Source organism: Ahaetulla prasina, chromosome 2 (genome assembly GCF_028640845.1).
Source record: "Ahaetulla prasina isolate Xishuangbanna chromosome 2, ASM2864084v1, whole genome shotgun sequence".
NCBI lineage: Eukaryota > Metazoa > Chordata > Lepidosauria > Squamata > Colubridae > Ahaetulla > Ahaetulla prasina.
Genome location: NC_080540.1, coordinates 271,274,790 through 271,299,201, shown reverse-complemented (window position 1 = coordinate 271,299,201; position 24,412 = coordinate 271,274,790). Strand labels below are relative to the sequence as shown.

General features: G+C 36.9%; 1 protein-coding gene across 3 annotated transcripts in view; it reads left to right on the top strand.

The window, feature by feature from the left end:
* Positions 1–24,412, top strand: part of AP3B1 (adaptor related protein complex 3 subunit beta 1) — a 184,193-nt gene that overhangs the window by 45,660 nt on the left and 114,121 nt on the right. For all 3 annotated transcript variants that reach the window (XM_058169359.1, XM_058169358.1, XM_058169356.1), the window contains 6 exons: positions 8,367–8,549; positions 17,165–17,320; positions 20,632–20,729; positions 21,859–21,913; positions 22,007–22,078; positions 24,119–24,181. In XM_058169359.1, the coding sequence (XP_058025342.1) occupies positions 8,367–8,549; positions 17,165–17,320; positions 20,632–20,729; positions 21,859–21,913; positions 22,007–22,078; positions 24,119–24,181 (627 nt within the window). The remainder of the gene's footprint in view (positions 1–8,366; positions 8,550–17,164; positions 17,321–20,631; positions 20,730–21,858; positions 21,914–22,006; positions 22,079–24,118; positions 24,182–24,412) is intronic.

Here is a 24,412-nt window from a genome sequence, read left to right as displayed (position 1 = left end):
AGCTAACAAAATAAAATTACCATGCTATTATCAACCCTCTCTGAATGACTGGACCCTAAACACATTACAGATTGAAAGCTCTGATGAAGAGTTCTGTCCAAAATTGCTTAGAGGTCATTTTTAAGATAGCTTTTTTTAGATTGTAGTAGATAGGAAAATTCTCATAATTAATACTTCAATTATGAAGGCATGATTATCACTGGCAAATATCGTCAGAATAAAAATTCTTTAATTCTGCTTTAACTAAGGTTGAAGTAATTCTGGCTTTTAGATGAATGTTGCGTTCCATACAAATTGATTAGTTGTTATTTTATCCATTTTAAATAATTTTGTATCTTCTTACACAAAAAAGAAAATATTAAAAAAACATAAAGAACATTCTAGACACCTTTACATTTGGAGTCCTGTAGTTTTTGTATGAAGAATATTTAATCTTTAAATTTTTTTAAAAATGGAAGCAAGTATAGAAACATAGCCTCATAGTTTACAGTACAGGTAGTCCTGGACTTACAACCACTCATTTAATGACCATTTAAACTTACAATGGCACTGAAAAAAGTGACTGATGAGTAGTTCTCACATTTATGACTGTGACTGCATCCCTACACTCATGTGATCAGACTTCACGTGCTTGGCTACCAGCATGTATTTACAATGGTTGCAGCATCCTGGGGTCCTGGGATTGCCATTTGTAACCTTCCTATTGTGACCCAGGCCCAAGTAGGTAGTAGTAGACGCAATCAGTTTAAAAACAAACAGACTTTATTAGAATAGCTGAGAATTAACTCATTCTCAGCATAGTTCAAACTAAATCAAAGCAAATTCTTCATAACACAATTCTTCAGTCTTATCACCAACCTTGGTCTAGTTAGGCAAACTGCCAAAGGCTTTTCTTGGCAAAAGTTCAAAAGCAGAAGATGCCAACAAGAAATAAATGCAGCAAGACAAGGAGCAATTCTATCAAACGCTGTTTTCCGGCAAAGAGCCCAAACGCTGTTGCTGATCTTTTAAGCCTTATGGGAGGGGCCTGTTATCTCTTGGCCCTACTCCCAAGTCATCCTCTTTGCTTTAGCTGCTCTTGCCTTCTGGCAGCTCTTCTCATGCGTGCATTAGGAACAGACTCCTCTTGTTCCTCTGCCTCACTACTGTCAGCCTCTGGAGGCTCCGGAGTCCGCACATCACTCCCAGATGGCCCTGGCCCCACCTCTGTCTCTGACGCAGAGCTCTCATCCAGGCCTTCCCCAGCCTCCAGGACTGGCCCATGTTCTTCCTCAGCCTCATCACTGTCTGACTCATTGCCAGCTCCGCAGGCTGCTGGCAGACCACAACACTTCCTAAGAAACTTCTGACAAGCAAAGTCAACGTGGAAAGCCAAATTCAACTGCTTGAGTCACTTAACTGTAGTGATTTGCTTAACAACCACATCAAAAAAGGTCATAAAATGGGGCATGACTCCTTAACAACTGCCTTGATTGGCAAAGGACATTTTGGGCACAATTGCAGTGTAGAGGTCTACCTGTATGTCATAGTAGATATAGCTTCCAATAGAAGAAGCAGTATGTAGTTCAGGGTTGAACTGTGGAGTCCTTGGTACTCTTAGAGTTTGATTCCTTGCTTGTAGACCTTTCATTACCCATCATCAGTGGTTTGATGATGTGATCACTGATGATGTTACCTAGTCAGGTAAGGAAACTTCTGCAAACAGTCAAGCTCAGAGGACCCCAGGGATTCCACAGATACAGCGTCCTTGGTGCTTATTGGCCTTTTTGGGTCTGCAGCTGTGGGTTTTAAATATATATTTCATTTAAAATAAAGTGACTATCATGTGAAGACTTAAATAGGATTATCTGTAGCAGCTTATTCCTGGGAAGTCTAAAAACTTGCAGGTCAAACACGTGTTTATTTTATTACTATTACTCTTAATAGTTTTTTCATTAAAATTGCTGATATATTCTAATGTACAGTATTGTTTTGGGGAAAATGGAGCAAAATCAGATGTATTCCTTAACATATGTAACAAATATGTAAGAGAAAATGTGTAAATGTAATGCTTAGATTACAGATATATGAATAATCTAGTGTCTTCTAAAGATACTGATTCAATGTTTGTAAAAGATTTACGTGGAGGAGGGGAATGTAACACCTGAATTTCTGCAGATGCTATATTGTGATAGATCTATTATCCAGCTATTAGAAGATAAATGACTGATCTTTACCAGCCTCCATGCTTTCAGAAAATTGAAATAAGGAGAAGAATATAATTTGAGCTATATGATTAGGGTAGGTGGGATGGCCATTAATTTAAAAGAAGGAAATGTTGGCACTGTAGGCCAACTTGCCCCATAGTATCAATCAAGCCTTGATATACTTCTTGTGATGACCCAGCACTCTCAGGTTTTTTGCAGCATTAATTAGAATTCATGACAAAATAGATGCAAGGAAACATTTTGTACCCTTCATAATTTTATAGAAAATTTATTGTTATTAGAGAACCATTTGCTTAGTGTGATTTTTTTCATTACCAGCTTGTCAACTAGCATAGATAATCTGGAGAAAATATGAACTCCATAGATTGGGTGTCACTTTTGTTGATGGTTCATGTAGTTTACCTTGGAGCGCAGATAATGGCTGAAGTTCATAGCAACAGCACAGAAAAACATGGCAACCAGTGAAAGACAAATGAACCATGTTTATTGCTTTAATATATAAAAAAACCTTAATGGAAAGCTGCATTTGAATTTGATGAGCTCATTGCAAGTTTTGTAAGAATGATTTATATTTTCCCATCTAGTAAAGCTTATTTTTAATTTTAATCTTGCTTGTCAATGATACCTTTATAAACTTTTTCATTTATATTTTAAGAGGGTAATTTAAAATTAAATATTATTTTTACGGCATACTGAGCAATCTCCTGTACAAATTTGTAGAAATCTGTCCAAAATGATGTCTCATTGTGTTCGTCTTCAAGCTTTATTTAACAGCTTTCTTGAAAATACTATTCTTTGTATGTAAATTATGAATTTAAAAGTTTATGTTTTATGTTTTAAACATATTGTCAATTTCTTGAACAGTTAGTTTTATAGAATTTATATTTTCAGTAGTGAAATAAGTGCTTAAGAAGTTTCACTTATAAGGAATAAAATTTAAAAAGTATAAATTATCTGTGATACTGTGTGTGAAAACAAATGAAAGAACACAATCCTTTGTATTTAAGATTTGTTATTTTAAGTAAATTTAATTTATCTTTATTCCGGTACTAATCCTAATAGTAGCATTACTGATAAAGCCAGTCAAGGTAAGAAGTATTAAAAACACTTGATAAAGAAATAAAAAAGGTAGAATAAATTTTTAAAAATGAAATCCCCCCCACTTTACAAATGATGTGATAGAAAATAAATGTTAGTATACTGCATTTTCTTTAGTTCTTTACAAATAATCAATTCTGTTTTTCATGGAATGAGTTCTATACATGCTGGGACCAGCAGGTTCCAGTATGGAGCAAGGCTGAAGACAATAAATGCAACGTCACGTTTATAGTTATTGGTAATTTATACAATCCCCACAGGATTTGGAACTTGTTTAGCATAATAGCAGAACTATATTCTGAGCTGTTTTCTTTCAGTTGTAATAATAGGTGCATATTAATAAAGCAGATGTCAATGAAAAATAGGGAAAACCTGTAACATGAATATCATTGTATTTAATATTTTTTCTGAAAGTACCATTTCAGTAAATTGTATTTCTATTTAATTGCTTATTTTAAATCATTGGGGAAATTTTAGAGGTTGAAATGCGGATTCCTAGTTCTCTGCTACAATGTGACATTAATTTGCAGCTAGAAACCTTCACATGCATGCTTAACTGCATATGTATCAGTTGTTTCATATAGAAGTCTTGTCAGGTTATCTGTTTTGCATAGCATGTTGTTTGAAACAAAACAAAATTCAATTATAGCAGTTAAGGAAAAGATAATAGGTAATGCACAGTGACAAGTCATTATGTTATATTCTAACTAACAGTTAACAGAGGAAAGACATGGTATTTGCAATTGTTTTTGAATTTTAAATGTTGTGGAACATTGAAAGGTTCCTTGCAAATAATTAGTACAGCAAAAAAGAAAAGAAAGAAAAAATAAAGGAAAAAATGAGTGGTTTACATAGGACAAACTGGTACGCTGCAAATTATTTGGGAAGGTGCTCTCTAGGCTCAGCTTTACATTTACTGATTGTCCTGATCAACTATAGGTACAAGAAATTCAAATAGGTGCAAGCGAGACTGGGAAGGAGAACAGTAACTTTGATTCCTCTGCTGTCAGTTCTGTTTGCTTCTGAGCTGGCCAGGGGAAAGGCTCTTTTTCAGTAGAATAGAATAGAATAGAATAGAATAGAATAGAATAGAATAGAATAGAATAGAATTTTTTATTGGCCAAGTGTGATTGGACACACAAGGAATTTGTCTTGGTGCATATGCTCTCAGTGTACATAAAAGAGAAGATCATCAAGAATTCTAAGGTACGACACTTAATGACAGTCATAGGGTACAAATATTTATTTATTTATTTATTTATTAATCGTATTTATATACCGCCCTATCTCCCGAAGGACTCAGGGCGGTTCACAGGCAAATAAAAACACATAAATACAGATTAAAATAACAATTAAAAAACTTATTCTAAAAGGCCGAATGTTTAAAAACAATATAAAAAAATAAAACCCATTTAAAACCAATAAATTTAAAATCTAATCCAGTCCTGCGCAGATGAATAAGTGTGTTTTAAGCTCGCGACGGAAGGTTCGGAGGTCCGGAAGTTGACGAAGTCCTGGGGGTAGTTCGTTCCAGAGGGTGGGAGCCCCCACAGAGAAGGCCCTTCCCCTGGGCGTCGCCAGACGACACTGCCTCGCTGACGGCACCCTGAGGAGTCCCTCTCTGTGAGAGCGCACGGGTCGGTGAGAGGTATTCGGTAGCAGTAGGCGGTCCCGTAAATAACCCGGCCCTATGCCATGGAGCGCTTTAAAGGTGGTTACCAAGACCTTGAAGCGCACCCGGAAGGCCACAGGTAGCCAGTGCAGTCTGCGCAGGATAGGTGTCATACGGATAGGTGTCATACGGATAGCCCTCTATCACCCGCGCAGCCGCATTCTGGACTAACTGCAGCCTCCGGATGCCCTTCAAGGGGAGCCCCATGTAGAGAGCGTTGCAGTAATCCAGGCGAGACGTCACGAGGGCGTGAGTGACCGTGCATAGGGCATCCCGGTTCAGAAAGGCGAACTGGCGCACCAGGCGAACCTGGTAGAACGCTCTCCTGAGACGGCCACAAATGATCTTCCAGAGACAGCCGCTCATCCAGGAGGACACCCAAGTTGCGCACCCTATCCATCGGGGCCAATGACTCGCCTCCAACAGTCAGCCGTGGACTCAGCTGACTGTACCGGGATGCCGCATCCACAGCCACTCTGTCTTGGAGGGATTGAGCTTGAGCCTGTTTCTCCCCATCCAGACCAGACGGCTTCCAGACACCGGGACAGCACTGATAGCTTCGTTGGGGTGGCCCGGTGTGGAAAAGTACAGCTGGGTGTCATCCGCGTACAGCTGGTACCTCACACCGAAGCCACTGATGATCTCACCCAGCGGCTTCATATAGATGTTGAACAGAAGGGGCGAGAGGATCGACCCCTGCGGCACCCCACAAGTGAGGCGCCTCGGAGCCGACCTCTGCCCCCCTGTCAACACCGTCTGCGACCGATCGGAGAGATAGGAGGAGAACCACCGATAAACGGTGCCTCCCACTCCCAATCCCTCCAACCGGCGCAGCAGGATACCATGGTCAATGGTATCGAAAGCCGCTGAGAGGTCTAATAGGACCAGGGCAGAGGAACAACCCCTATCCCTGGCCCTCCAGAGATCAGCAAAAAAAAAAAAAAATCAGTACTACCCTAGTGGTAAAATTAGCTTATAACAAAGGAATTACAGTCTTGTTTCTAGTTGGATGTGAAAGGGTCTAACATTGAAACAAATATGTCATGTCCCACTCCTCCGCTGACGGCCGGGTCGGGGAAGTCCGTATCAGGCGTGCCTCTGCAGCTCTGCCAAAGTCCTAACAAAGTTCTCAAGGCAGGCAGGAGACCAGGAAGTGACTTCAGCAATCCAAGGTAGACTTTGCCTGACTCAGAGAATGCCAGAAAGCAGATCCTTTATATAGGCCATGGGGTGTGGCTCCATGACTCAGCACTTATCCAGGCCTGCCCTCCCTTCCTTTTGCTGACGTCGCCTACCAATTCTCCTGAAGCGAGGATCTCTCCAGGCTCCAGCTGTTGGTAATTTACATTCCTCAGGCTCACATGCTATGGGGGAGGGGGGGTCTAGTTGCTCCGTTTGCCTGGGCATGGAGCCAGGGCTGGGGGTTGGAGGCACGTCAGGCCCTTCTTCTTGCTCGGCCTGTCTGGGCATGGTGCCAGGGCTGGGGCCTGGAGGCATGCCAGGACATTCATCAGCATTTGGCAGGAGATAAGAGAGACCTGGCTGCGGGGAAAGCGAGCGAGACACAACAAATATTTGCATTTTAGTAGAGTAAGGAACTTTATTTTAGTGACTGATCTAGTATTTTTGCTTCACTATTGTTTTATGTTGGTTATTGACTGAAATAAAGAAGTTTTCATTCTGGTGACTAATGTGTATGGTTGCCCTAATTTTCATTCTTATGACTTTGCTATTTCCTTTTCTAGCAAAAAATATTTCAGATTTTTCCTTTTTGAGATTTTATTTTGCTAATTTCTGCCCACTAGACCAGAGGTCTCCAACCTTGGTCCCTTTAAGACTTGTGGACTTCAACTCCCAGAGTCCCTCAGCCAGCAAAGTGGGCATGGCCTGTGCATGACATATCCAGCCCATGAACCTCCAGTTTGACAGGCCTGTTCTAGACTGTCAGAGTCCTCTTGATTGATTGATATGCCCTTTAAGTGTTTGCTATTATCTTTATGCAGACTGCAAAAGTTATGGTCATATGCAATGATCATATTTTCTTATCCCTCTTCCAAATCAATTTTGAATGTATTAGACAGTTCTAAAATAGAACTCTGTGGCTCACCATTCAAAATTTTTTTTCAACTTGGCATAGAACCATTAATACTTCATACAACTGTTTAATCATCTCTCTAGCCATCTAAACGTGACATAATCTACCTCACTTTTTGTCGTCTTCCCTACTAAAATCTCATAAGAAACTTCACTAAATGAAGTAGGCTCACCACATTCTCTATACCAATTAAATGGCTCACCCTATTTTTTAAAAAAGGAATCAGGTTGATTTGCTTTGATTTAGACTTGATAAAACTCTATTGGTCAAGTTTCTTGTAGGTTTCTACATGCTTACAAATCAATTGTTTAAAAATGTGTTTGAGAATTTTGTAATGTTAGTAACTGTTTTCATTGAAAAACAAAAACTTGACTTCAGCACCTAAGTTATAAGTAACTACAGTAATAAACAATTTTTGTAAAAGTTACAATTTATGTCTCAAAATTTTGGCAGGCTTTACATATACTGTTATTTGAACCTGAAAGCTAGTAAAAATTAAGGCAGACTTCTATATGTCAGCTGTTATTTGGAAGAACTATAGAAACTGATAAATGGTAGAATCATGTAATACTCTGTAGTGTAATCTGTGTAGAGATTAAGAATCTATCTTTTAACACCTTTTTGGTTTTGACAGTTTCCAAAACCTCTGGTTTTGCTGCACTTTCTGGGAAAAAAATCAGATTTTTAAGACATGGGTAATACCAAAGGTGCAAAATGAAATTATTGCACCTAATAAATGCAATTATTTGTGAGCAGACCTCTTTGGTATCATTTTCTCTCCTGCTTCTTGATAATTCACTTATCCCTTAGAGTAGGGATGTGGCGGCTCAGGCTGTAAGATAGCCTGTTATTAAAACACAGCAGCCTGCAATTACTGCAGGCTCGAATCCCACCAGGCCCAAGGTTGACTCAGACTTCCATCCTTTATAAGGTAGGTATAATGAGGACCCAGATTGTTGGGGGGGGCAATAAGTTGACTTTGTAAATATACAAATAGAATGAGACTATTGCCTTACACACTGTAAGCCGCCCTGAGTCTTCGGAGAAGGGCGGGATATAAATGTAAATTAAAAAAAAATGTCAAACTCATGTTGTCATGGGGTTGTCATGTGATGTATTGCAACTTTCTCCTCCATCGCAAAACTAGGAGTGGGCGTGGTCAGTGCATGATGAATCCAGCTCGCAAGCCACGAGTTTGACAACCCTGCCTTAGAGCCTATCATGTTTAAATTTAGAATAAGATTCTTAGGCAAAATTATTGACCATTTATATGTTTTAAATTATTTTTCTCTAGCTTGTAGCAGGGAGTGTCGTGATGGCATTTGAAGAAGTATGTCCAGACAGAATAGATCTGATTCACAAGAACTACCGAAAGCTCTGTAATCTACTAATTGATGTGGAAGAATGGGGACAGGTTGTTATTGTTCACATGCTAACTCGGTATGCACGAACGCAGTTTGTGAGCCCTTGCAAAGAGGTAAGCCACTTAAAAACTGTCTTGAATAGCTAAAAGCAGGTTTTCAAATATATTTTCAGATCTTGGCACTAATAATTTATATCAAACAGTAGTAGTAATGCTTATACACACACAAAAAAAGTGTATGTGTATGTATATGTACATATATACATACACACTTATGTGTGTGTATGTGTGTATATATATACACATATAACCAAAGACCTACACACATATGTGTAGATATACACACATGTACATATGTATATATATGTACATATATACGCACACACATATACACAGTACATATATATATATACCCATACACTGTGTGTGTGTATATACACACTTACACACATACACACACAATATGTATATACATACATCTCTGTATAGCAAAAGTATGTGAACTTTTGCTTTCAATAACTGATATGCCTCCTTTGGGCAATAATAGCTGCATCTACTGGTAGTCCTCATTTAGCCTCAGGCAGTGATAGCTTGCAATTATAACTTCAATGAAAAAGTAATCTTACAATCAATGCTTGTGTATATACTTTCTCAGAGATCAATGCCTGGCTATACAATCTTCTCAGTGGCTCTTTCTCTCTCAGTCATGTTTGCCATTACAATCAGTATTTATGTCCTGTGCCTAACTCATTTCCCCCCCCCCAACCCTAAACAAGCATTTTCTTTGGGAACTGCTTTTCTCCCCAATGCAGTGTGTCTGTAAAAGTTTTCAGCTCTGTGACCTTAATTATTTGATTAGAACACTTGGCTGACTGAAATTGATAAGACCCTAATCAGTTTTACAATAAAGTCTTGTGCCTTCTAAGTACTCTAGGTAAATAGCTGGCATTACCACATTCCATTCTCTGTGTATTCTCCATTGTGTGTCTGCTTATTCTCTTGTAATCCCTTCCTCTCCAATGAATGTAAATACAAACAATTTTTTCCTTAATAATTATCCTAGGGCTGAGGTAAACATTCCAAGGTGGGAGGTGTGTGTTTGTACAGAGAAAAAAGTTATAAGACTTGTCTTTTAATCTGGTTCCCCTACAAGTCAAGTTCTAGAAACCTTCCCTGCCATTTGGATTCCCACACTATTTGGGATTGTATCCTTCTGTTGTTGTAAAACAAAGGAAAGCTGAAGTAAAATTGTAACTACAGTTGCAATCATTTCACTTAATGACTGCTTTGCTTAGTGACCAAGTTGCCAGTCCCAATGGTGGTGTCTAAATCAGAGCTATCTGTAAATGTTTCCAATGTTGATCAGTTCTGCACATTGGTTTGGAAAAAATTTAATCAGTGCTGTGTAGAGTGGAACTCACTACTCATGAATTCAATATTATACTTGATGCAGCCCAATAGTGCAGGGGTCACCAATCTTTCTGACCTCAGGGACCACTAAATTCATAATTTTAAATTCTGCAGACCACTAATATGATCTGCCTTATGACTGGCTGGGTGGGCGTGGCTAGGTGGTCATGTGACCGAGTGAGTATGGGCAACTCGATGTCACTTATGTGGAGGGGTGTCTCGCCAGCCTCTACTCGCCCCTCCCGTCCCAGCCACTTCTCGCTTCCCCAGGCTCTTTAGGGCCCCAACAGGAAGTAGTTGTTGGAGCTAAGCAGCCACCACGAAAAAAAATTGGCAAAACAGCTGGCTCAGTTCAAATTGGATCTGACCAAGAAGGAGGCTCAGCAGAAGCACCTCACTGAGGACTACGAGCATAGGCTTTCCAAGCAGAGGGAAGAACTGTGGGAGTACAAGGCCAGGTACCAGCACCTGGAGGCTCAGAGGGCTGAGATGATCAGCCAGTTCCAGGCCATGATGCAGTCTCACTGGAACAAGGCCCTCTGGCTCTTGGCCACCAGTGGTACTTCCTTCTAGCCTTTGCCCAAAGCCCCACACCAGGAGACTGAAGCAAACCCCAAGTCGGAATTTCTGCCCTCCTCCGACCCACACAAAAAGACTCCAAAGGGGGAGACTGTCTTCAGCAACACAACTATTCATTGCACGTATCCGCCCCAGGAACCGTAGTCTGAGGACCCCTGATTTAATGCAATATAAAAAATTCAAATAATTTTTCTGCAGACCACCAAAATTTTCTCATGGACCACCAGTGGTTCAGAGACCACTAGTTGGTGACCGCTGCAATAGTGCATTGGCTGTTTTGGCAGCTGCTAGTTCATGCTTGATCTGTGTTCTACCTGGTTATTCAGATCCCTTTCCCTGATGAGGAAGAATTTCTTTACGAGTGGAATGTTGGTAGAATGATAGATTCATAGAGTTGAAAGATACCTTAGATGTTATTTAGTCAAATCCCATATTAGTTCAGGATCTATAATATCATTTTTGATGACATTCCAGGCATTGACTGAAATTCTCTAGCAATGGGAAACTCATTATTTTAGAAGTCAGCCTGTTCCATTGGCTCTTATAGTCAGGAAGTTCTTCTTAATGTCTACTCTGAACCTATTTCCTTCTAATTTTAACCCATCAGTCCTGCCCTGTGGGCAACTCAGAATATTCCAACTCCATATTTTGTGTGACAATCTTGCTTTCATATAATTCATAGATATATGATTCATGTATCTATTTTGTAAACAAAACTTACCCAGATCCTTTTAAGTATTTCTCACAGGTCTTGGAGGCTATATTCCCCAATATCTTGGTTGAGGTGTTCTGAACTTACTCAAGGTTTCCACTGTCTTTTCTGAACAATGATCCCCAGAATTGGACATGGTATTCCAAGTGAATTGGATCAGAGTGGAACTGAACACAGTGAAACAATTATTTTTTATCTCATCATCTATGCGCCTATTATAGTCCACCATGATTGTATTGCCTCTATAGCAATTGTATCATTGTTGGCTCATATTGAACAACGTGATTGAAAAAGCCACTGTCATGGAATGTGTTGATGTCCTTGGGGGATGAGGGGAAAAGATGCTGCCTTGAAAACAGGCAAAAGAGAGCCTCCAAACAGCCAGAGGAAGAAACTTAGGGAGGACCCACCCTAATAGTTCAGGCAGTTAAAAATGACAGTTTGTACCTTCAGACTTGCAGTATTTTGTTCATGTAGCCTTCTACTATTCTAATAAAATAGAATTACTTTATCATGGTTTACACAGGAGGGCTGACAATCACCCATCTTTTGTTATAGATACTCTTGCTTGGTTCACACCCATTCTACACTTCTCCCTTTCATTTTTCCCCCAGATGCAGAACTTGACATGTCTCCCTATTAAAATTCCATTCTACTCATTACTGCTCAGGCCTGTCTCTGGCTTTTAAAATCTTCTCTCTCTGCTCTAACTTATTAGCCAACCCTCCTAGCTTTCTGTCATATTCTGACTTGATAAGTGACCCCTCAACTTACTCATGCAAGTCATTGATTAAAATGCTGAGCAGCACAAGGCCCTGAACAGAGCTTTCCACTTAAAACTTCCACTTAGGAAATTGAAATGGAGCCATTAACAAGCACTCTTTGATGTGGTTATTCAGCTAGTTCTGAGTTTGTTTAACAGTGATATTGTCTGGCCCATAGTTCATTTTTATATCTTTCCATAAAGCAGATTATTATGAGAGAGTTTGTCTAAAATTTTGTTGATGTCCAGTACTAGATAATTAAATCATTCTCCTGCTCTACCAAACTATTAACCGTATATTTCCAACGAGCCATGCAACTCCTATTAATTGTCACCTGCATATCCAAATGTTTAAAGCATACAGTTTAATAATCCGAGGACCTTGACTATTATATATGTCAAGCTGATAAATCTATAGTTTCTTCTCCTTTTTGTAGATGGAGGTAATATTTGTTATTCTCCAGTCTTCATGAATTTTTTCCATCTAGTCAAGGATTACAATAACATTTTCCAATTGCTTCAGACCAGTATAGATTTGATTTTCTCAGTTCTTCCTCCTTTGTATATCACAAATCCAAAGATAACACAATCACTTTCCCCAAGTTACCAGTCCCTTTCAGTTTTTTAACCTATTCTCCTTGATATTTTTCCATCTTCTAATAAATGAAGTTGTCAGTAAGAGAGGACAAGAATTTGTTGGACCTCTGGCTCTTGGCTGAGTTAGATTCCCAGTAGATGTCAGGATAATTGAGATCTCCCATTACCCTATTGCATACGTCTCAAAGTCTAGTCATCTGATACATAAAATCTTCAACCATGTCTCTTGCTTGCAAGGCGGTTTATTAAAAACTGCAATAGTATCACTTTTGTTTTCTCTTTTCTTTTATTCTTACACAGATACTTTCAAATTTCCATGTTCTAATTCCTGAATGTCTGCTCAGGTATATAGCTTTTTTATATAAACAGTTGCAACCTTTTCTTTTAGCTTTTCTAACTTTTAAAAAATTATAATTTTCTAGTGCCAATTAATAAGATCATCCCAGTAATTTCAATAGTGCTTCTCATATTTGTCTACATGAATTTCTGGTTCTCTTCTAATTCTAATCAAGCCAGTGTTAACTTTTAGTGACTATTGGAAACTAAACATCTTTAATTTCCATACATTTTCATGAGCACAGGTACATTTAAACTTTTGCTTTCACATTTATGGGAAGATATTTCAGGTTTTTAATATGAAATAGCAGCAACTGGTCATTCATAGATATATTATCAAGGCATCACTCAATTTGCAATCTTCTAGCTAAACTATTGTTTACTTAAGTTGAGACTAAATAGTATAGACACAATGCAACATACGGTGTCTTAGAATGACAAGAAAAAGACATTAGTAAATAAATGATTAGTTCCTATTCTTATAAATATATATAAGAAATAGCAGAATTCACTGCCTCACTCTAGATTGACTCTGGATGACCCAAAATAAAACCAAACTTGTAGAAAGTACAAGATAAATAGGGTTATAAAGAAAAATAAAGAACAAAATGGTAAGACTGGCCAACAACATCCACATATATACACATATCTGATAAAGATCTCAACCAAGTCGTTAAGGCTTTTTGGAATGGCATTGGGGGAGGGGGAAAGGAAGCCATCCATCTATCTATCTGGATACTGCTGCCGAAATCAAATAAATAAGCAGATTTCTCATTTAGATGCTAAAATAGCAGAAGGAAATCTCTGAAATCTAACAATCAGCAGGTCCCCATGTTGTCTTCTAGTACTTTTTTTGAATAAGCATATAACAAGCTTCTTATGTAATAAAACAGATTTTTAATTTAGCTTATCTGCATCATTATAGATCAGTATTTAGTCTGTTTATATGTAAATGTATGATTTGAGGAACAATTAAATGTTGACAAAGTATATTGCAGTCATATCAATTGTACTGCATTTTCCATAATTTTTCTAACTGACATCTTTGATAAATAGTGGTTGCCAAGTCAAAATCGATTATACAGTGCACTAGGAATTCATGGTGCTGTCAGGGAGAAGACCGATTGACTTTAAATTTACATATTAATGAGAAGATTTGTTAAGGGGGTACTTGACTATAGAAAATAACAGCATATTTATAGGGCATGACATTTTATAAAAAAAAGCTGATGCAGGAAAATGGAAATTAAACCTTTCAGATTAATACATTCAAGAATGTTAAAATGCATATTTGCATATTTATTTCCTGAATTTACCTTTCTTTTCAACAATTTCCTCTTCTTCCTTCCCAAGTTAAATGCGTATCTCCCTGTAGATTAATAATTTTGAATTACTTTGCTTCAGCTGCTAAAGAGATCTAACAAATAAGGGGGAAAATCCAAAGTGTTTCTTAATTTTGTTAAATGTCCTTTAATTTTTACTGTGACAAGAGAATGAATATTATTCTGACCTTAGAATCCGTGATGGTATAGAAATATTCTTAAAAAAATAATAAGTGGATGTCTTTTTTGTCCTCTAAAATGAAAATTGCTTAAGCTTGTTGAAACAGTTTTTTACTGAACATTCAAGAATAAATATTATACTTTAAAGGTTACTTAGAAGATTGTTTACTGAAATGGAATTAAAGCTATAGATTTATTGCCTACTCTGTTTTGAGGCTAGATCCTGATCTCTGAAGTAGCTTGATCTGCATTGGTTTGGAATAAATGCTTTTTTCCAGCTCATTTCCAGTTTGTTGAGTGTACATTTATGAAAAAATAGAGACCTCAGTAATTTTTAAAAAAATCTTAAAAAATAAGCACCCCTCTCAGATTTGTTGGTATCACCAACAAAGTTAGCAAACGGCTGAGAAACTAAATCTTATGAATTATGATAAAAAGAACTAGAGTATGCCTAGTCTGAAGAAAAGGAAAGACAGGTTAAGTTAAGTAGTCTTCCAGGACTTGCAGGACTATCACAGAAAAAAAAGGTGTGGATTCATTCTCTGGAGTCTTCAAGGACAGGACAAGACTCTTTAGATGGAAATTTCATAGAAATGATCCAAACTTGATATAAGTAGGAATTTCATGTTTGTGAGAACTATCAAGCAATAAAATTATCTCCTAGAATTGTGGATGTGTCAATTCTACTAGGTAAAATTGACTGGGAAATCAGTTCCATGGGAATACTAGAACTACTCTTATTGAGATTGACTATAATATCAGTATCTGCGCTGAACCTGTCTTCCTCTTCCCCCATATCCCAGTAAATCAGGCTTCTGCATGAGCCCTTTGGAATATTACCTTGTTTCTCAGTACTTAAAAATGTTTACCCTTTGTCTAGATAATGATTTTTGCACGTTTCCATCAAGGTCATCTTCCTTACTCTGTACAGGATGCTCCAATATTGGAACAAAGGCTATCAACCATTTATCTGGAATAGTCTGTGAGGATTCCTATTCTGAGTCCCTTCCATCCTATGTTTATTTAACTGACTGACAGATAGCCAGGTCTCTTTTCTCTCTCTCTCTCTTCCTGCTCAATAGACAAATGACTGTCTCTAGCTTCTTTATAAGAATTCTACACAGATTGGCTCAGCATGAAACTTCCTTATAAACTACCACATCACCTTGCAGGCCTATTTCCAAAATTCATGAAAGAAGGTGGTTACTGTGGAAAGAAAAATAAGAGGTGATGATTTCTTAAAGCTCATCTGTAAGCTTTCCTAATATTCCCTCTGGCTACAGTAACCTCACAGTTAGCAGATTTACTTAGTCTAGCTCAGGGATGTCCAAACTTGGCAACTTTAAGACTTGTGGACTTCAAATCCCAAAATTCCTCAGCCAACAAATTGGCTGAGGAATTCTGGGAGTCTTAAAGTTGCCATGTTTGGACACCCCTGGTCTAGATCAAGAGAATGTTTTGAGATATCTGTCCTCAGTTGTATGTGTTAAAAACTACTCTAGGTTTTCTTATTTCATTTGGCTTCACCCCAAACTGGAACACATTCCACTTGGAACTTCTTTAACTTTACACTTCTGTTAAGATCTTCTGATCTTGTCTGGCAGCTTCAAATGAGTAAATGAAAAATTGTGAATAACTAAAGCAACATAAGCAGCCTTAATTTGTAACATCTTCAGTGGCCCTCGAAGGTTTGATTGCAATTGAGGAGACTTCAGATTCATAAGCCACTAATCAGAAAAAGGATCTTGGGATCATATAAGAAAGCCCAGTGAGCATACTGAGTCAGCATGTGGTCGCTATAAAGCAAATTCCATTATCATGATCATTATGAAAGGATTGAAAATCGAAGTATGATATGTCCACATCTGATATAATTGTTTATAGTTGTGATCACCACAGATTATAGTTGGAAATGGTGAAAGACTTAATTAACTATTAGACATTATAGCATTATTCCAATATTTGAGGGGCTGCCACAGAGAGAAGGGGTCAAACTATTTTCCAAAGCACCTGAAGATCAGACAAGGAATAATGGATGAAAACTGAACAAGGAGAGATTCGACCTAAAAATAAGGATAAATTTTCTGACAACGAGAGCAATCAAACAATGGAACAAGTTGCCTTCAGAAGTTGTGGGAGCTTCATCACTAGAAGCTGTCAAGAAGAGACTGGACTGCCATCTGTCAGAAATGGTGTAGGGTCTGCTTGGGCGGGGGATTGGACTAAATGACCTACAAGGTACCTTCCAACTCTGTTAACATACCTACCCACCTACATCCATCCATCTATCTATCTATCTATCTATCTATCTATCTATCTATCTATCTATCTATCTATCTATCTATCTATCATACACAATCTACTTAGAGATTGGTAGGTAAATAAATAGGCTTATTTTTTTGTAATGCCATATACCTACAAATAACCAGAGAACAATTATTTTCTTCTTGGAATACAAGTTGGATTCAAGAAATTTCCATCTTGGACATGTTCTAATTATGTTATAAGAACAAATTGGCATATGATAAAAACATATTTACTGTATTATTTAAATTGCATTTTCACACTATATATCCTACTAATTAGAATTTTGTGCTTTGATTTTGGGCGGGGCATGATACTAGGTACTAGACATTTTTCCAATTAAATGTCAAAGATCCAAAGAACAAATATATCCTTTTTCTTTTAAATTGGAAAAAAATCCCTTGATATATTTAAACTCTGATTTGAAATTACTGTGTTGGAAAAATTTAAAAGGTATACCATATTTATAATTTGGATGTTACTTAAAAATTAAAAGTAAAATAATGAGTGTTATTTTCCTTTATAGAATGGTGCTCTGGAAGAATACAGTGAAAAGAATTTCTATGAATCTGATGAGCAGCAAGATAAAGATCCAAAAGTGAACAAGCCTTATTCTATGGATCCAGATCACAGATTACTGATAAGAAATACAAAGCCTTTATTACAAAGCCGGAATGCTGCTGTATGGCTATTTTAATTCACTTTTGTTTTTCACTTAGCCAAATGGTTGGATTTACAGTTAAGCATGTGTATTAGAGTTGGTAGAAGTTGTCTTTGCTTTACTTTTTTCTCAGTGGTTGTCTTGAGCTTCCAGCAATGTCCTGTTAAGAGTCCTTGCTGAGTAAGTGACTAGCATGAGCCATTCTGTAGTGAGGTGGAATTTCTGCAGATCAGCTAAAAACACACTTTCTCCTGCAAATATGGGCCTAGTTGATTCTTTGAGATGATGCTTCCCAAGCCTTCTGTTTTGGGCTGTTCAGCTCTTAGGCTTTTTGTGGACTGTTTGGAGAACTCTGGGACAGAAATTGTAGGAAGTTGGATTATATAAATTCACTTCCGCAGCTCTAATAAGCAGGCTTAACAACTAATAAAAAGGACCTATATAATATATTCTTTTTTTACAAAACCCAGTTCAGAATCTCCTCTATGCAATTGCCTTAACAATGGGAAAAATGTTTGAAGGATTTATTTATTTATTTATTTATTTATTTATTTATTTATTTATTTATTTATTTAGGGTGGATTTTCTTAAAGCAAACCTGTTGATTTTTTTAGTTGTCAGTAATAGGCAAGATGTATTAAGCATATACAGTTTTTGTACATGGCCATAATAATTGTGGCTTTTAATTAGTCCTCCCAGGATAGGCAGAAACAAATTTACAAATTAAACAAATTAGAACTGCTGTTCAATTTTGAGATCTCCCTAAGGGAATAGAATAATATTATGAACCTATGGTATTTAAAAATCAATCCATTTATGACATTGAATAGAGGAGCTGTCACTTTATTATAAATGGGCTTCTTTTTAGGATTCGTCTGTTTTTCTACTTCGTTGTTTTACTAAGTTTTTAAAGCAAATCCATCATTGGGATAATAGATATTGGGCCTAATAGGTGGGAAGGGTATTGTATATAATTTTGTGAATGTATATACAACACTGAAAAGATACACACCAAAGAACAAATAAAAAGATACACACCAAACTAAGATGAAAAAGATGATGGTATAAATATATTTTATTATAAATTTGCAGTCCTGATGTGTTTTCATGAAAATACTGTGGATGTGGAACATCATATGCTACAAATGCTGTGTCTGCTGTAACTTTTCCTTGAATAAGAGGTTTTTTTTTCTTCTTCAAATTCCATTTGGATTGAGATTTTTTAAAATGATAAATGTGGTACATTTCCTTTCATGTTTCTTGGGTTGGACATTGAGTGTTCATCTAGTCCAGCCATAAACTTTCTTTTGAGGAATTGATATCTTTCAAGTATATTAGGGGCTATAAAACATTGCAGCAGCATGAACCGTACATTTTTGTTAGCATGAAACAATAGTTTATTGCTTAAAGCCTTTTTTGAAAAGAAATGTAATACATATTTAAAGCATGTAATCTCTGGATTTATTTCATCCCTATAATGTCAGCTAATTTGTTTATTGGAACACGAAGATTCCTATTTTAAATTTCAGTATCTAGTAACCAAAGATAGCATATCTCAAAGATCTTATTTTATTGCTGTACCCATGGCCCTCAACTTATTTATTATTTTATTATTTAATCAAATTTATATACCGCCCTATCTCCCGAAGGACTCAGGGCGGTGTACAGGCATTTAAAAACATATAAATACAATATAAAAAACAATTAAAAAACTTATTCTAAAAAGCCCGTTAATTTAGAATTAAAAATATAGAATAAAACCCAATTTAAAACCGATAATTTAAAATCTAGCCCATTCCTGCACAGTTATAACCACAATTGGATCTTGGTTGTTGAGTGAAATGGTTGTTAAACAAGACATCATGTGACTGCCCATTTGATTGCCTCACTCAACGACCACAATCCAGCCACTTCGGTTCTTGTTAAGTGATTAGGTGAATCGTTAAGTGGATAGAGTCCCAAATAAGAAATACATTGGGTATCTCAGGGGTAGGGGAGATTCTGGGAAGCTCCATTCAGGAGCTGAAAATCTTTCTTTCCAAAATCCAAGCAATGAGTGGAGAGACACTTGTACATAGCCTGTGCCAGGTCTCCCGTGTATTTATCCACCCACCTGAGGCACCCGATGCTCCTTACCATGCTGACTCATTGCTCTCTGTTTGGATTTCATTGTCATCTCCCTCAGGAAGCTGCCTGAAGAGCTACTTGATGAATTAATTAAGCTCCTCTCCATGCACAGAAGGAAACTTCTTTGGCATGGTGCAGAAACAGACCCAAAATCCTTCAGCTTTCCTAGGGAGGTGGCTCTTTCAGCCAGACCCCTGAGAAGACAAGCAATCCTTTCGTGCTGCCTTCCCCATTGACTTTTGGAGAAGCCAGCATAGCAAGTTGCAAATGACGATCACATGTTCATAGGGCACTTGACAACCGGTTGTAAATACAAACAGGTTGCCAGGCACTGAGATCAATGAACATCAGGGTGATTATGCAATGTTGCCGATGACCAGAAGTGCTTTATAGGTCATAAAGCACCCTTTCCAATACACAATTCCAGACTGTCAGACCTTCAAAACATTGAGGACTACTTGTAAATCTGTTTGATGAATATGGGGAATGAGAGATACTCATTTCCCCATGAGCTTTCATTAATTGTTGTATTGCAAACTTTTCTTTAATGATGCAAGTAGCCCCTGAGGAAAGATTATTTTTTCTGCAAATTACTGGAATTATGTAAATAAACATTTGGAGATAGTTTTTCTTATCAATAAATAAAATCTGAATAGTTTAAGTGCTGGTTAGCACGTGTAAAATCCTTCATAATACCCGAAACTGGTTAATTTAGGGACTTCATTCTGTTTTTGCCCATCCAACATGGTCCAACAACTTGGGCATGCTTCAGAGTCTCTATGAAACAATGCCATTTGATGGTACCTAGGAAGTATCTGTGTTGTAATGCCTGTCCTATGGAATAGCATATCCCCCAACACTCGGCCCCAATCCTGCGGGTCCTGAAATTTCTTCCCCCAGGCATTGTGTCTCAATATTGGAGGAGCCAAATCTGATAACGATTAAGGTTATGACTGTGATCAGCCTTAATGGTGTTATTTTCCTTTTTTCCCCCCAGTTCTCTCTAATTTTCTGTATTTTTGTTTCAATCTTACGTAACCCAGCCACAGTTGTAGTTGGCGAATTAGGTGCTAAAGATTAATTAATCTAACAAATAGAACATAGTTTTAAAAAGAAAAATAACAAATATTTCAAGATACCAAGGGAATTAACATATTCTATAGATGAATCTGATCCCTAGCAAATAATGGCTATTTTTTTTAAAGGTGGTGATGGCAGTTGCACAACTTTATTGGCATGTGGCACCCAACTCTGAAGCTGGTATAGTTGCTAAGTCCCTAGTGCGTTTACTACGGAGTAACAGGTAAATCAAATTTATTGATCATCCTAGCTGTGGAGTTTATATAATTTTCAAATGTTAGACCAGATATGCAGTAGCTTATCAATTATAAGTAAAGTAAACATATACAATATTTGAGTACCAATGTATTCTGAATGAATACATTTTACCAAACATTTAGGGGAACTAATATAGATAATAATATAATAGCAGTACATTAAGTATAAATTTGCTTAAATCCCATAAATTGTTACAACTACATATCCAATTCATATGAAACAAAACTGAGCTATAATGATTTTTTAAATTTATTTTTGGCTTAGCATGATCTAGAAAGGTATTCATTAGAGTTATATTAGTTTCTTTTGTGGGGTTGGTTCATAAATTCTACCACGGGGTTACTAACCCTCGGACTGTAACCCTTACCTGGCCTTGAGCCTTTCCGAACCATGCCAGGGACATAGCAGGTGCATGTGCCCACAGCTCTCACAAATGGAGTTGCACATGTGCATTTGCCCAGTGCTTATGCTGAAACCTCCCTTTCTCCCCCTCCTCCCCTGCCTGCCCTGTTGGTCCACAAAGCCAAAAAGTTTGGGGAACTCTGTTCTACCAAACCAAAAAAGTCACTAAACAATATTGGGATCTCCTCTAAACTCTTCTACTACTACAAAATGCTATTTCTTGTCAACCTTTATATTTTCCACATTACTGCTCCTTATTAAAATGAAATCAAATAAGATAATCTTTAAATTTAATTTGAGAATATAGGTTTAATCAGGGATTTCACATAGAAGTTCAGGAGTCTATTGAAATATTTTCAGTAATATTGAATAAAATTATTGTTCTATCAATGAAATAAGACGTTAGACATTTCAGTATGGCTTTCATCTTCTAATAAAATTCGTGGTTAATTGTGGATATAACTAACCCCCTGCATCTCTGCATACACTTATGATGATACTCATAATATGAGTTTCTATGTAAATAATATTTGTCAAATTCAATTGTATAAAATATATATGTAAGTACCTTACTAATCTTTCTATATAAAAGCAGTCTTATCATTTTATATTCAGTTGATTTTTTTTTCATTACATAGTTCTCATGGAGAGATAATTAAGCAAGACATTAATCATCTTCCATTCATTTTTAGGGAAGTACAGTATATTGTTCTCCAGAATATAGCAACAATGTCGATCCAGCGCAAGGTTTGACATATTGGCTTTATACGTTCAAAATACTTCATTTTGATCTTCATATTTGTTGATATTGATTTCTTATTCTATTTTTTTCCCATCCAGGGGCTGTTTGAGCCTTACTTGAAGAGTTTCTATGTTAGATCAACTGATCCAACTATGATCAAGACATTAAAGGTATGCTTGTTATAAGTGTTGCACTAATAAGTTTATGCTAACACTATAGTTATTCTTTAAAAATAAATATATTTCTTACATATGAATCTAGTTACTGAGATTTACAGCAGAAGCAATTCATCCTAGAGACATGTTGCTTTTCATAGATCTGTTACAGACATGTCTAAATTTCCATTCAACATTTCACTGAACATTCATGTGATATTTTTACTACCAAAATAAGCGTCAGTTCAAGACTCTTCCATTTAGTCTTTCATCAATCCCCAAGAAGAACACACTGAGAAACTACTCAAGTGACTCACTCCAAGTGGATTCTGCAGAACAGGGTAAGAGGGAGAATAGGACACTGAAAGCAGAACCTGATGTCCTGCCATGAAGAGGTGATTAATGAAAAATCATGTTAAGAAAACAGCATGGAGGAGATGGTATTTACACTGAAGTTATGCAAAGGAACCACTTCATTCAAGACTTCTTCTTTCTCTGTGCTGCATTCAAGAAGAAGACAGGCAGCACTGGAGAGCTCAAGCACCTCCCTTTTTCTGGGTTGGGAGAAAGGTGACTTGTAAATGTATAAAAGGAAAACGTTAATGCATATGCAAAAATGGCTACAGTCTATGCAGATTTCAGAAACAACAAACATGCCCATCATCGCAGGGATGGGGTAGGAAGTTGAGTCCAAACAAAGTTTTAGTATGTTGTACATAAAATAGCAGATTATTAAATTGAGGTTTCACTTTTTTTACAGGGGGATGATTTAGGAAGTCCAATTATTAGCATTAGTGATGAGTTGGAACTCTCCTGAGCAAGGAACAAATGTTCTTGACCAGTAATGCAGAGAAAATGCTTTGGAAAAGAAAGCTGCTCATTGTACTTATTGGTTGGAGATATGGGTAGTTTATCTATCTCTTCAAATATTTCCCAGCCTAGTCTCAGGGCAGCATATACTTACTCAAGTGACTAATATCACCAGATCAATAACTCAGGGTTTACTTGATCAAAAAAGATGGAAGAAGTATCCTATTCCTAATAACCTGCAGTGCAACACATCAAATATGATCAGAATGGATCATATGAAACAGCTGAATCAGTAGCAAGTATTAGACAGTGGTATCATCACTGGAGTTGTTACCCTCAAGATCAGGGGTCTCCAACCGTGGCAACTTTAAGCCTGGAGGACTTCAGCTCCCAGAAATCCCCAGCCAGCTTTGCTTTGCTGGCTGGGGGATTCTGGGAATTGAAGTCCTCCAGGTTTAAAGTTGCCAAGGTTGGAGACCCCTGCTCAAAATAGTGGAGAAACAGGAGAGTTAAGTACAGATCTGTTTGTACTCAAGATCATTTTGTAAGATCTTCACAAATGAAAAGTTTCTAAATTCTTCTGAAAATCTAGAAAGAAAGAGCCACAGTAATTTTGTTGCTTGGATGCTATTATTGGATTCTTGTTTTTTTCTAGTCTTCCTGGATTAAATATTAACCCATCTTAACTTTTGTGTTTGTTTTGGTTAGTAAACACATGGTCAAAGCACTGGGTCTCAGCCACCTTTTATTTTCAATAAATGTTGTTAATGCTTCTGGAAGACCAGAAATTTTTTTATACATTTTTATAAATAAAATTTATTGTAATTATAATTTATGACATATTACTTGCTATTTATATATACACTGTGAGCTTACGCATTGGAGACAAATTCCTTATGTGTTCAATCACACTTGGCCAATAAAGAATCTTATTTTATTCTATTGTAAATTAGGAAGCTTCCATAACCGAAGTAAAAACTTCAGCTTGCCTAGCATGAGTTCAGCTTAGGAGTTCCTTCAGTGCAAAGTATTTTATGATGCATAGATAGAAATTATATTGTTTTTAATATAGTTTCTCTAATTCTGGAAAAAATATTGTATTAACAGGTACAAATTTGGAGCTTATATCTTTCCATTTTTAATTTGATAAGACTGTCTTATATTTACAGTTTTCAATGGTTTATAAGAAATAGAAAATAATTGTGGTATATCTCTATTACCGTAACATTTTACCTTGTTTTCTAGCTTGAAATTTTAACTAACCTAGCAAATGAAGCCAATATATCAACTCTTCTCAGAGAATTTCAGGTTTGTGCATTATTTATATTTTTATTTAACATATCTGATGTTCTGATTTAAACTAATTTCATGTTCTTCTGTCCTTGCAAACTTGTTTAATGCTCCTAATGTTGTAGGTAAGGAAGATTCTGATATTTTAGGATTAAAGCATTTGGAGTAATGATGGTGGTTGTTAGTGGCCATATATGCAAATATACCCATAATTTATATTCCTTCAAAGTATTTTTTTCTTTGTCTGGC